The sequence below is a fragment of the Mustela putorius genome, unplaced genomic scaffold (assembly GCF_011764305.1).
Source record: "Mustela putorius furo isolate JIRA1106 unplaced genomic scaffold, ASM1176430v1.1 tig00000145_pilon_pilon_pilon, whole genome shotgun sequence".
Classification (NCBI taxonomy): domain Eukaryota; kingdom Metazoa; phylum Chordata; class Mammalia; order Carnivora; family Mustelidae; genus Mustela; species Mustela putorius.
Genome location: NW_025421294.1, coordinates 48,229,726 through 48,243,497, shown reverse-complemented (window position 1 = coordinate 48,243,497; position 13,772 = coordinate 48,229,726). Strand labels below are relative to the sequence as shown.

Genomic DNA, 13,772 nt, shown 5'->3' with positions numbered 1-13,772 from the left:
AAGCATCAGTATTCTTGAGAATCTCTGTGGTGGCTGTTCTCTTTAAGCTGGCATAAAAGGTGCTGTCACCAATTCATTCCCGTTCATTAATTTCATCTGGATTGAGGAGTGGAGTAGCAGAGACTAAGCAGCAGTGTTTAGTCACTAGAAATAAGGGGAACGTGTTTAACATAATACACAGCAGGGACAAAATGGCCATCAAAATGTTTTGACTCTCAGGGATCACTGACGGTAGCTGTTGATGGTTACTTGTATGTGTCAATTTGGCTGGGTCGCGGGGTGCCCAGATGTTTGGTAAACATTACTCTGGCTGTTTCTGTTCTCAGATGAGATTAACATTCAGATGGTGGTGGACTTTGAGTAAAGCAGATTGCTCTCCAAAATGGGAGTGGGCCTCATCCAATTCGTTGTAAGCCTGAATAGAATAAAAAGACCAACCTTCCCAAGCAAAAGGGGAATCTCTAGCAGACTGTCTTCAGACTGCATCTGCTTTCCTGCCTGTCCGGCTACTAGCCCACCCTGCAGATTTGGGACTTGCCAAGCTTCCATAATGATGCGAACCAGCTCCTTATACTAAATCTCTTCTATGTACATACACACATGTCCTATTGGTTCTTTTTCTCTGGAGAACCCTAATACAGTAGCTAGTTGGTACAGTGGACCTAGGAATAAAATAGATGGGTCTATGAAATATTACTTGGTCTACACATTAGGAAAAACTCTAAGTCTGGTGTTCAGAAGTCTGACTAAAGTCACTACAGAGAGAGAGACTCTTGGGACGCCTGGGTGGCTCAGTTGGTTAAGCAGCTGCCTTCGGCTCAGGTCATGATCCCAGCATCCTGGGATCGAGTCCCACATCGGGCTCCTTGCTCCGCAGGGAGCCTGCTTCTCCCTCTGACTCTGCCTTCCACTCTGTCTGCCTGTGCTCGCTCTCTCTCTGACAAATAAATAAATAAAATCTTAAAAAAAAAAAAAAGAGAGAGAGAGAGAGACTCTTCTCTGGTTTCCAGACCTAAGCCAGCTATCATGCCCAGAGCCCCTTGACTGAAGGATATGCTGAGTTCTCTTAAGAACTCCACAACACTGCCACAGTATTTACTATATACTGTCTTTCAAGACTTCCCCAGAGACCTGCAGTCTTTAATAGGGTGACCATGTACCGAAAAAAACCCTTCATATCTTTTGGACGTTAATAAGCACTGGCCCTGAACTGGCAGGAATTTCTGGGAACCTAAAACAGTACTCTGGTCCACCAGTTAAAGTGGGGGCTAATGTTGGTCAGATGATGAATGGAATATTGACCCAAGTTAAAATTACAGAGAGCCTAGTAGGTCTGTGAACCCAGTGGTTACATCTCTAGTTCTTGAACGTCATTGCACTAGACATACTTAATTACTGGCAGATTCCCCAAATTTCCTCTCTGATCCATGGACTGAGGGTTATTGTTGTATAAAAGGGCCAAGGAGAAGCCACTAGAAAATCTCTCCTTACCAAGCCAACAGTAATAACACATCCTTAGAGGAAATTGCAGAGATTAGTGCCACCACCATAGGCTTGGTATCTTCACATTTCCACTTAAATTTACTTGTTTGTCCTGTGCCAAATGTCAATGGATCTGAGAATTACTATGGATTAGTAATTAGGTGATGATTAGGTAATTATGTGATGATTAGTAATTAGTAATTAGGTGATGATTCCTATTGCAACTGCTGCTCGAGATGTGCTATCTTTATGGGAGAAAATCAACATAACCTTTGGCATTACACGTACCAGTAGTGATCTGGCAAATGCTGTTTATCCCCTCTCTCTGTAACAATCTGCAATGGCCACCAGAAGCAGCTTGTTTCTACCTTGCAGAACTGAAACCGCCTTTATAGTTTTCCCTTAGGGTGACCTCAGCCTCCTGTCTGTCATAATCTGAGAGATCGTGATCATCTTGATGTGTCACAGTCCCATCACACTGGTCCACTTCACTGATGACATGTAGATTGGACCTGGTAGGAAGGTAGTGGCCAGTACTTCAGATGCCTTCGTAAAATGCACGGGAGGTCGGAGAGCGGGAGGGAAACTCCATACAAATCCAGGGATGCAGGCACCTTGATGGGATTTCTGATGTGCTAATGGTTTGGAGCATGTTGCAATAGTTCTTTCCAGGTGAAATGTAAGTTGCTGTACCTTGTATCACCTCTCACTGCAAGGGGAGGCTTGATCCTTGGTGGGCTTTTTTGGCTTTTGGAGGCAACACATACCACATTTGAGTGTATCACTCTGACCCATTTACCATAACACTGCCGGTTTGAGTGGAGTGAAAAGGCTCTGTAGCAAGTGTAGGGCCAGCTATTCTGCCCCCTGAAACTGAAGACCAGTAGATTCAATGACATTAAGTGTGGCAAATAAGGATTCCGTATGGAGCCTCTGGCAAATGCCGATAGGAGAAGCGGAGCATATAGCTCTAGGGCTAGGGAGCAAATCCATACCCTCTTTTGAAGCTAACTGATTTTCCTTTTAGAAACAGCTGTGTGGCACTGGTTGCTGTGTGATTCAGCAAGCCAAAAACTGGAATGTGCACAGCAGCTCCCTCTCCTCAAGCGGCAGTGGTATGTAAGGGAGAGAGATCAAGCAGGTCTAGAACGCATAAGCAAGCTGCCTGAGTAGGTGGCTCAAATTCTTTGACACCTACTCCTGTTACAAGTCTTCCTTTTTCTGTCTTTAACTTTGGCTGCATGAGGAGTTACTTCTGACCAGCTGACTAACAAGAAATTTAAGTCTGGTTTATAGTTTATTTTGCCCGCTAGGCTGTGCAGCTGGAAGCTGCAAAGTCTGCTGTAGCATTAGAATGTCAATCGGGTGCATCTCTGAAAGATCCGAATGCAGGGAGTCTTCCAAAGAATTCCGAGCTGTACAACTGCTTGTCTGCTATGTCTGAACTGGGCACTACCCAGAAGTATGCATCAAAACTCTAGAGTTCAGGGCACCTGGGTGGCTCAGTGGATTAAGCTGCTGCCTTTGGCTCAGGTCATGATCTCAGGGTCCTGGGATCGAGGCCCGCATTGGGCTCTCTGCTCAGCAGGGAGCCTGCTTCCCTCTCCCTCTCTCTGCCTGCCTCTCCATCTACTTGTGATTTCTCTCTGTCAAGTAAATAAATAAAATCTTTAAAAAACAAAACAAAACAAAAAAGAACTCTAGAGTTCAAGAGCAGTAACTAACGATTGGATGATTGTTCAGGATTTGAGAAGAACAGATATGTAAGACAAGTGACGAGGTCTGGAACAAAGTATATAGAGGGACCTCTCAGAATAGGCAGAGAATTGAAGGTTATTTTGCTCCTGGCTAATATTCACCAAAAGACACTGTACATCCATAAGAATGTACTTTGTAAACATGCAACTATAGGGAACATAATTGACCATGGGCCCCAGCTGTTGCTCTTGAAATTCATCACACCTGTGCTGATTCATGCTTCCCAGCTGGGCTGCTTCCAGCAAATGACGGAGAGTAACAGGAATACTAAAGCATATAGGGGTCTCTTGTGATAGCCGGTCTTGGCTTGAGGACTCCTTGAAGGGCTTGCTGAACCTAAATTAAGACAGAGGAGGCTCTCAGTATCAGGACAAGATGACATACTGTGTAGCTATTAGTCAGCTTCTTTTTCTAGTCATCCTAGTGACTGTTCAGTGGGTCCATGGACAAGAGTGGCCATGTTGGCAAGGACAGAGGCTTATACATAGGCTTAGCGACATGGACCTCCCTTCACCAAGACGTACCTACTGAGTGCCTGACCTGCCAACAGCAGAGACCAGAGACCAATACTGAGCCCTGATATGGGCACACTTAGTGACAGATTACTTAAATTAGATCCCTTCTATCATGGAAAGGACAGCAATTTACTCTCACTGGAAAAGACACATTATCTGGGAATGGCTTTGTTATTGGTACTTCTCAGCCTTACTGTCATGGAATAGCAAAGGAGTATGTGCTGACCTATCCACCCACTTCAAGTAGCCCTTGGTGGCTTAGAAAAACTAGTTGAGATGTCAAACATCCACATGCTCGAGTCAGTTTTGGAGAAAAAGCTCCTTGTATTTTCTCTTTCCCACCCTCATTTCCCAATGCTCCACCATAGTTCTGTTTGCCAATTTTGAGCCAGCAGGGGCTCAGGTGGGGCAGTTTTTCTTTAAAAAAAAAAAAAAAAAAAAAAAGAGGAAGATTTATTTATTTATTTTAGAGAGAAAGAGCACAAAAGCAGGGAGAAGGGCAGAAAGAGAGGGAGAATTCTCAAGCTGATTCCCCTCTGAGCATGGAGCCCCACATGGGCAGGATCCCAGGAGCCCAAGATGATGGCCTAAGCTAAAATCAAGAACCTGCAGCTCAACTGACTGAGCTACCTAGGCGCCCCTCAGGTGGGGCATTTTTAATTTGAGCTAAAAATACTTTTTCTACAGATGTTTAAAATAAGGTATTTGGCAAAATCTATGTGGTTAAATTTATTTTCAACCAATCATGCATAGAGAGTGACATCTGCTGGTCATAAAGATTATGTTTTTATCCTGATTCTTTTTTGCAATTGACCAATGACCTTAATTATATGACCCTTATAGAAAAAATATAGGACAATTATCTCCTTCTTTGGGAGAAAAAGAAACCAACACAAGACTTGTAAGTGCCAATGTATGTACCACTGCGGGAAATTTTTTCAAACTAAAAACAACAACAACAACAACAACAAACCAAGTTTCTTCTTCATTTTAGCAGATATTGCAGTCTCTGTATTTGATCAGGGAAAATAAACCATTGTAGAATTTAAAAATAAATTAAAACCTCAGCGATTCCCTTTAAAATATCCTTTGAATTTTTGTTTCATAGCAGAAATGAATGAATTTAGTTTAAAAGAGAATTCTAGTGGACTTAATGAAAGACTGGCCATCAAAGGTCATTTGCTTCTGGCAGTGCATCCTAGTCCTGCTTTTTTGTATTGTTAGGTTCCATGCTTCATACATGCCTACATTGCTCCCCTCCTTCTTCCTTCCCATCTCTAGATACACACACGAATGAAACTTTATACATACTCTTCTAGATTTATTCCTACATTAGCTTTGGAAATTCTTCCCACTGCTTTTGATGTTAGATCATACTAGAAAAAAATTAGGACTTATATTTTATAAATACATTTTTAGATGAAAGCCATGTATTTATGTTTATTGATAAAAATATTTTGATGGATGGTGATCAGGTTGTTTTGTGTAGACAATACAAACTTCAGTTTGTAGTACTCAGGTGATAACTGTTAGTCAGATTCCATTCCCCTTCAGTCTTTTCTCCTCCAATTTTTCACTATCATAAAAATGCTGCAATTACCCATTTTATAAATAAAATCAGGATATCCCTGACTCTTCCCAGAATGTAAATTCCTAGAGGGAAAAATCCCCAATCAAAGGGCTATGAATAATCAACAAAGGAACTAAAATTAATACTACCATAATAAAATATTAGGAATAGTAGGAAAGGAAATGAACATTTTATAAATTCAGTAATTACCTATTATCTAGAGGAGTCAATATATAACTTCTAAAGCTGATAAATCAAAACCGGCGTATGTGGGGATGCCTGGCTGGCTTAGTTGGTGGAGCATGTGACTCATGGTCTCTGGGTTGTGAGTTCGAGCCCCATACTAAGGATAGAGTTTGCTTAATTAAAAAACTAAAAAACCAAAACACAGAACTGGCATATGTGTTTGGTATAAACACATTACTTAGAGATAAACAGAATTGGTTAAGTAATTGGGCAGGAAAGGGACTGGCTTTTCATTATAGGACTCATATTTTAGCCTACCACTTCGATAAGATATTAAAGTTTTGAAATAAAAATGTAAACATTAAGGTTTTACCAAATTATTATCTAGAAAAAGCATATAAATTTAAATTCCCACAGGAAATTTTCTGATGGCCTTGATTTACCACAGTGACTTCATGTCAATTTATTTAGTATTTATATTCTGGTCCATTCAAAAGCTTTGAACTAAGTTAGGAAAATTCACATAGCTTAAGATGTAAAATAAATGAGAAAATTGGGGTAAAGGGAAAATAAGATGAGAACAGAAGCCCAAAGAATCCAACAGAACTATCTGGAAGCTGGTTGAGAATGAAGGCCCAGACCTGCTAAATCAGAATCTCTATGGCAAGGCTCTTTTTAGCAGCCCCAATGACTTAGAGTCCTGCTGTAATTTAAAAAAAGACAAAGAGTGACTAATAGACTATTAGGACATTTATTAATGTCGTGGTATTTAGAGCATGGGAGTGAGAGGACTGGATATTATAAGACTACCTCCAAAGAACACATTTAAAAGTATATCTTATATAAACTAGAATCATCCCTTCTCCCACTATAACATTTCACAATCCTCTTCTGATCCCATTAACCTCCCCATAACAACACTCACAGAGATGTGGGGACTCAGTCTGTCATTTTGTCCTTCAACTTTTACTTTTAACATGAAGATCCATTTTCTAGGAGATCTTCTCTTTTCGATGGACTCCATTCCTAGCCTACTGTACCACTTAGCTGGATACTCTAGGGCTTATGTGTCTTTTTATGTATCATATCAGCAGGTTCAACAGACACTTTGAAGAATTCTAAGTATCCACCAGGCGATACATCATCTTCTCTGCTGCCTGTGTTCTTAATACCAAAACTGTGAGAATTAGAAGTTACAGATGCTAAACTTTTTCTCGGGCTTTGGTAGACCGTAAATATAAAAGAGACACAATTATAACTTAATTTTACAATGGAATTAAAAATATATTAAGAATTATACATTAAAAATGTATCCGCTCACAGTGACTTCTGCTGTAGCTGTAGCTTCTGTTCAATGATGTCTGAGAAACGAGGAACTTTTTTTGAAATAGCCACACGGATGTCATCATTCAAGTTAAAGCAGCTTCTGGACTTTGTCTTAAAATGTAAAAGTGATGAAAATCCCAATTCACAAAGGTATGTAGTTGCAAATGGTATAAGGATTTCTAGAGCTGTCTTTGCTAGGCTTGGAAACACTGTGAATTGAGCACACCAGAAATCCTCGAGCTTCATCGTCTCAAATTCCATTAGGATTTGGCCACTAGCTCGTAATTCAGCAAGATCAGTTTTCATCAAATAACCATCATCGACAAAATCCAGATTAAAAAGAAACGGATCCAGTATCCACTTACTTGACTCAGCAAGATCGCCGACAGAAAAGTACCCGTGGAAGAAGTTGCTCAGCTGTTGCAGGTGCAGTGGTATTTCAGCTGCGATGCTTGCTGCCTCGTTGTCGGAAACAATGATTTCTTCAAGAAAAGGAAAGTTGGTGAAATTTCTTTTCTCAAGTCGCTTTAGCCAAAATGGAAACTTCCTAACAAAAGCAGATAACTTTTCTCTGGCTGATACTGTGTTCATCCCAGTCCTTTGCATAGATGCACTAAGTTCATTCAGGTGTTTGAATAAATCTGCAAGGTACGCTAAGTGAACTTTAAACTCTTTATTTTCGAAGCCATCGACTAAATTACTGCTTTGGTGGTGGAGAAACTGATTTATTTCTTCATACATCTCAAAAATGTGGGTGAGTATCTGACCTCGGGAAAGCCATCTCATTTCAGTGTGGAAAAGGAGGACACTATACTCGATTCCAATTTCTTCAAAAAAAGCTTGAAAGAGGCGATGATTTGGAGCTCGTCCTTTGATGAAATTTATCACCCTCACCACAGTAAACAGAGCCTCTCTCAGTTTTGTAGGCAAGGTCTTTGTGACAAGTTCATGAGGATTCAACAAACAATGCGTGATCACGATATGAGGTGCCTCCTTTTTCACACAAGCAGCAAATTCTGAATTCGCTCCTAGCATAGAGGAGGCACCATCAGTACAAACAGAGCCACATACATCAAATGCTATCTTATGCTTCAGAAAGAAGTCTCTGAAGAGATTGAACACATCTTTTCCTTTCATTGTTAACTGCAGTGGTTCACAGAACAGAAATTCTTCTATGATCTCTCTTTCTTTTATGTATCGTACAAACGCCATTAGCTGACTGCAGTCACCCATGTCCGTGGTCTCGGCAAGCTGAATACCCACTTTCAGAGGACTGGCTTGGATGTCTTCTAGAACTTGCTGTAAGATATCCTGGCTCATTTCATCAATTCTAGAATGGATCACATCATCTGATAAGGGTACCTGCTGAAGCTTCTTTTGTGCATCGGGTCCCAAAACTATTTGTGCTATTTCCAACGCACAAGGTTTCACTAGTTTTTCAGCTATTGTATGAGGATTTTTCTCCTTGGCACATAAATATGCAAACTGATAAGATGCTTGTAATAGGGCATCCTCGTGAGATGCAACTCCAAATGCTTTCAAGGTTTCACTCCGATCCGATGGTGCTGGCATATGTTTCAGGCTATTGAGATCATGCCCACCTACACCACCATGCTGTCTGTTAAAGTGGTCAGACAATTTGGATGGTCTGAGGTCAGCGTTTGAAAATATCGAGTTACACAACACACACTGTGGGCGCTGAGTTCCATCAACCTCCGTTGTACAGGTGAACCAGTAACGAACATAGTCATCATCCCATTTGCGTTTCTTCGACATGGCACCCCCAAATTCTCAGGCAGTATTCCAGAGATGCTGCAGAATTTTGCTTTGGGAGCAAAATATAACCCACACATTAAAAACCACGGGCTAGCCAAACAAAAACAAAGCCACATCACATGCCATCTGTACATGTCAAGACACGTCCTGTAACACGTCAGTTGAAAGTAAACCATGAGAGCATGACGGTCCAACTTAGAACTATCAGCTCACAGCTAATGCCCCAGAATAAATGACTTACCAGTAAGCTACATTTGGGAGATTTGCATTTATGTAGGTGGTGAATACCTATAAAACCTCTATTGGTGAACTGAAGTTATGGCTTAATTTTTCAGTGATGTACGTTCCAAGCAAATCTGGTACACTTTGTATTCCCTAAAAGGGCATCTCAACTATACTACCCCCTCCTTCCATTCTCCGCCAGTAGGCAGTTATGAACGAGTGAATAGAGAAGGGAGTAATTCACTAAATACTTTTACGAAGGAGATATTTTGACATAGTGGCCAGTTCATTTTCATAGTTAAGGATTAAACGGGTCTGTAATACTATCTGATTCTTGACTGGCTCTGATTCCAATGTAAGCAGAGAATTTCAAGTGGGTTGGATTAAGTAGCCTTTGACACAGAAGTAGGATACAAATTCAGCTCAGAGCTTCCTTGCCGCTAAAGTGTAACACACTACCAAACCATGATTCATATTGTCCATACAGAGAAGCAAAACAAGTTGTTCAGGAGAAACACAACTATTTTTGTTACTGAGACTTCAGAAAAATATCTCTCATAGGACATCCTTAGTTACAATAGGAATTTCATGATGCTTTTTCATATAGCTACCCCTCAATAAAAGTGGTCAAGAAAGAAGCCACAACAATGGAATGAAAATAAGCAGTATTCCCAAGATTAAATTTATTTTAATCTGAGAACAGGAATTAGAAGGTAATGGTTCCTACTTTAGCAAATGGAGGAATCAGTGAAATCTTTTGATAAAATGTAGATTCATGGTACCCGCTCCCAGAGATTCTGATCCCCTAGCTCTACAGTAGGGGTACAGAATCTGTATTCTACATAAACATTTTAGATAATTCTTATGAATGATAACTAGAACAGTAACCTTTTTTTTTTTTTAAGATTTTATTTATTTATTTGACAGAGAGAAATCACAAGTAGATGGAGAGGCAGGCAGAGAGAGAGAGAGGGAAGCAGGCTCCCTGCTGAGCAGAGAGCCCGATGCGGGACTCCATCCCAGGACCCTGAGATCATGACCTGAGCCGAAGGCAGCGGCTTAACCCACTGAGCCACCCAGGCGCCCCAGAACAGTAATCTTTAATAAGAGATGTTCATCATAATCACTGGGAACCTCTTTGAAATTATACATCTCCCTCCCTTAGAACTAATAAATCTTCTTTTCTAGAAGGACAAAAGACTCTAAATCTTGGGGCAACTGAATGGCTTAGTTGGTACAGCATGGGACTCTTGATTTTGGGGTTGTGAGTTCGAGCCCCACATTGGGTAGAGATTACTTTAAAAAAAAAAAAGGCTCTAAATCTTGTCCAGGTGGTTCTTTTTTTTTTTTTTTTAAAGATTTTCTTATTTGACACAGAGAGATCACAAGTAGGCAGAGAGGCAGAGAGAGAAGGGGAAGCAGGCTCCCCGCTGAGCAGAGAGCCCAATGCAGGGCTCGATCTCAGGACACTGAGATCATGACCTGAGCCGAAGGCAGCGGCTTAATCCACTGAGCCACCCGGCGCCCCTGTCCAGGTGGTTCTAATACATAGTCTAGTTCAGTCAGATTTAGAATAATGAAAACATATCCTTCAGGCCAAACCCTAGCTTGCTGATATGCTAGGTTGCTAAGTAAATGCTTTAATGGGCTTCTAAGTTTCCGAGTTGGTAACAACCTCCTAAGAAAGTTAAGGGACAGAAAGAAAGCCATGCCTTTTACTTTTCTTCCTCCTTAGCAATGAGCAAAGGTATAGCCCACAGGTAGGCTCAAATATACCTTTGAAAACAATTCTGTCTCCCAATAAACAAGTGATCCCCTGTTTCCAAAGTTCTATACTACAGAATGTGGCAGAGATAATTTAACAGGGACACATTTAAGTCCAAATGCCCACTTTGGCCATAAACAACCCTCACAATAAGTAAGGCAAGAACATTAACTTAAAACACTAACTTTCTAGTGGCTCTGCCACAATTAACTAGCTATAAAATGAACTTCTATGTAAGTTAGTAAGTTGACATACCATATAGGTGTCTGGTATGAGTCAGTTAAAAACTGGAAGGTATCTGCCCATCAAGAAAGATGATATGAAGTTTAAAAGTTGATCTTAAACTTTCTTCTGTCAAGTGATGATGATAGGGCCAACTGTTTAGAACCTCCTGACTGATAGTGTAATTATGACACTGTCATAAAAAATGCTTATCTTTCTATATTCTCTTATGTGTATTCACCACGTATGTTTTGGGGAGCAGAAGTGAATGAAAAAGCTTTCCTTTAGTCTCATTAGAAATTATTACAGGACCAGTTAAGAGTCCATTCCAATTCACCCTGACTATGCTACTCAAGTATGTATGTATGATTGAAAATTTACCTGTTTTGAACAAAAGGATTTTTAGAAAAATTCATTTGCAGTAGTCCTCCTCATCCCCCTCAAAAAGGGAGAATAGGTGGCAAGAATTTTCATGATTCTCAAAGAGGAATTTATTGCCCAAGAGGCTTTCTTGTGTTTTAGAACCTCTCAATTTTCACTTGCTCCTTAGTAATCACAATATCCTAAAATATGTAAACATTAAAAAAGCATCATTGTATTAAAAAATTGTTGTTAACTGGGGCACCAGGACAGCTCAGCCGGTTAAGCATCCGACTTTTGATCTCAGCTCAGGTCTTGATCTCAGGGTTGTGAGCCTGAACCCCACTTTGGGCTCCATGCTGGATGTGGAGACTGCTTAAAAAATGGGGAGGAAAAAAAGAAAAAAAAGAGACATTATTGTTAAACAGATGTGATAATGGTATGTTTGTGTGAAAAAAGTACTCATTTATCAGAGATACAGACTTAGTTGTTTACAAGTGAAATGACGTTTGTGATTTCCTTTGAAATACTGTATACACACAAACAAAGTGGAGTGGAGATAGGAGAGGTAAGATGGGCCTTGAGGGGCACCTGAGTGGCTCAATGGGTTAAAGCCTCTGCCTTCGGCTCAGGTCATGATCCCAGGGTCCTGGGATGGAGCTCCGCATTGGGCATTCTGCTCAGCAGGAAGCCTGCTTCCTCCTCTCTCTCTGCCTGCCTCTCTGCCTACTCGTGATCTCTGTCTGTCAAATAAATGAACATAATCTTAAAAAAAAAAAAAAAAAGATGGGCCTTGAGTTGTTAACAAAGCTGAATGATGGTTGTTACATTACACCACTCAGTATTTTTATGTTATGGGGAAAACGTTCCATAGTAAACAGTAAAATGAACAAATGCATTATCTTATAAAATAGACATAATTTGATTCCTTTGAGAGTTAAGATGCGGAGTTAAAGACGTGATTATCACTAAGTAAAATGTTTTTGCAAGTTTATGAGGCATAAGGGTAGATAAGGATCACAAAAAGTATCACAACTGATGAAAAGCCAGTTAAAAGTGAGCATTCACATAACTGAAATTTCTGGGAAATGCTAACATATATATTTCGCAGTGACAACACCCAAGTGCAGTTGTAAACCTAAAACTCCAAATCAAACCCAATTCAACTTCTATCTCGCCACTACCTCTTCCAGTCCAAGGGAGGTGCGGGTGTCTGGGGGACGGAATTTCATCAACACACTCTGCAGTTCAAGGCAACGGGCAGAAGAAAACCGAACAGTAGCTGAGCAAACGCTCCAGAGGCAAACGCCTGGGATCCTGGCTTTGTCACCTGGAGGCTGGGTCCCTTCCAAGCCTCGATTTCTCAAGTGGGGAGGACAATAGTACCTACCTTGGAGGGTTGTTGGGAGCTTTAATTATGAAGCATGCATGTAAGGAACACGCAGCTCGTAAATGGTAGGACCTGTTGGTGTATTAAGGACGGCGCGTTTGGGAAGCGGCTCGGGGGAGCTACGCGCGCCAGCGGCCAGGAAGGAAGACTCCGCTCGGACTCCACCCGCCCGTCTCCGAGCCTGGGCGCAGGCCCAAAGGATGCTCGGCCGTCTCCAGCTCCAGGTCGCTCTCCGATCGGGCTGGGGTCCAGCCACTAGGCGCCGGAACCAGTCAGGGCGGCGGCTCTTCAGGTCCGGTCCCCGAGCAGGAACCCACCGGGCGCAGGGAAACAGAAGAGTCCGCAGCGACCTCCACCCCAGCCGCGCCGCGGTTCCATCCGGGTTCTCCGTGTGGCTTCCCGCCCGCAGACGGGGCGAGGATTCTCCCCGCACGCAGGCGCATTAGCCACCGGCTGAGGACTCAGCAGGCTTGAGTAAAGAGCATGCGCGTTGTTCCTCTCCAATTTTTTTTTTTTTTTGAATTGTGTACGTAGCAAGGAGGTTTTTTGTGTGTGTGTGTGTGTCTGCCAGAAAGAATGAGTCGTAGAATCGAAGGAATGGAAAGTATGGCAAAGTCTACGTAGATCTTCAGAGCACTGAAATAAATTTTTAACACTCCAGTAATTAGCATTTTCTGTGTGTGATTAAGGAGTGAAGAGAAGGAAGCTCATTGAACTCCCAAATTAAACACTGAAGCAAATGCGACAGGCTGTAAACTCCATGAAGATACTCAGAGTGGATAAGAGCGTCTAGAGCTTGTGTCTTCTTGTCCATGCAAGTCACCTCTTTCCATAAATTAGAGCGTGAGGATGAATTTCCTCAGAATTATCACTTTAGAGAAAAGAGCTTCAATTTAAAAATTCTTTTTTAAAAGATTTTATTTATTAATTTGACAGAGAGAAATCACAAGTAGACGGAGAGGCAGCCAGAGAGAGAGAGAGAGAGATAGGGAAGCAGGCTCCCTGCTGAGCAGAGAGCCTGACGCGGGACTTGATCCCAGGACCCTGAGATCATGACCTGAGCCGAAGGCAGGGGCTTAACCCACTGAGCCACCCAGGTGCCCCTTAAAATTCGTTTTAACATGATCTTAAAATTATAAATCCGTATTAGATTTTATTTTATTTTTAAAAGATTTTTTATTTTTTTGACAGATCACAAGT

The 13,772-nt window shown here is 41.5% G+C and overlaps 1 protein-coding gene across 1 annotated transcript; it reads right to left on the bottom strand.

The window, feature by feature from the left end:
* Positions 1–6,248: 6,248 nt before the first annotated feature.
* On the bottom strand, positions 6,249–13,024 carry ZBED8 (zinc finger BED-type containing 8). Its single transcript, XM_004737689.3, has 2 exons — positions 12,573–13,024; positions 6,249–8,662 (listed from the first exon to the last, which is right to left on the bottom strand). Exon 2 carries the CDS (start codon positions 8,611–8,613, stop codon positions 6,829–6,831), a length of 1,785 nt encoding a protein of 594 aa, XP_004737746.1. The 5' UTR covers positions 8,614–8,662; positions 12,573–13,024; the 3' UTR covers positions 6,249–6,828.
* Positions 13,025–13,772: the final 748 nt, after the last annotated feature.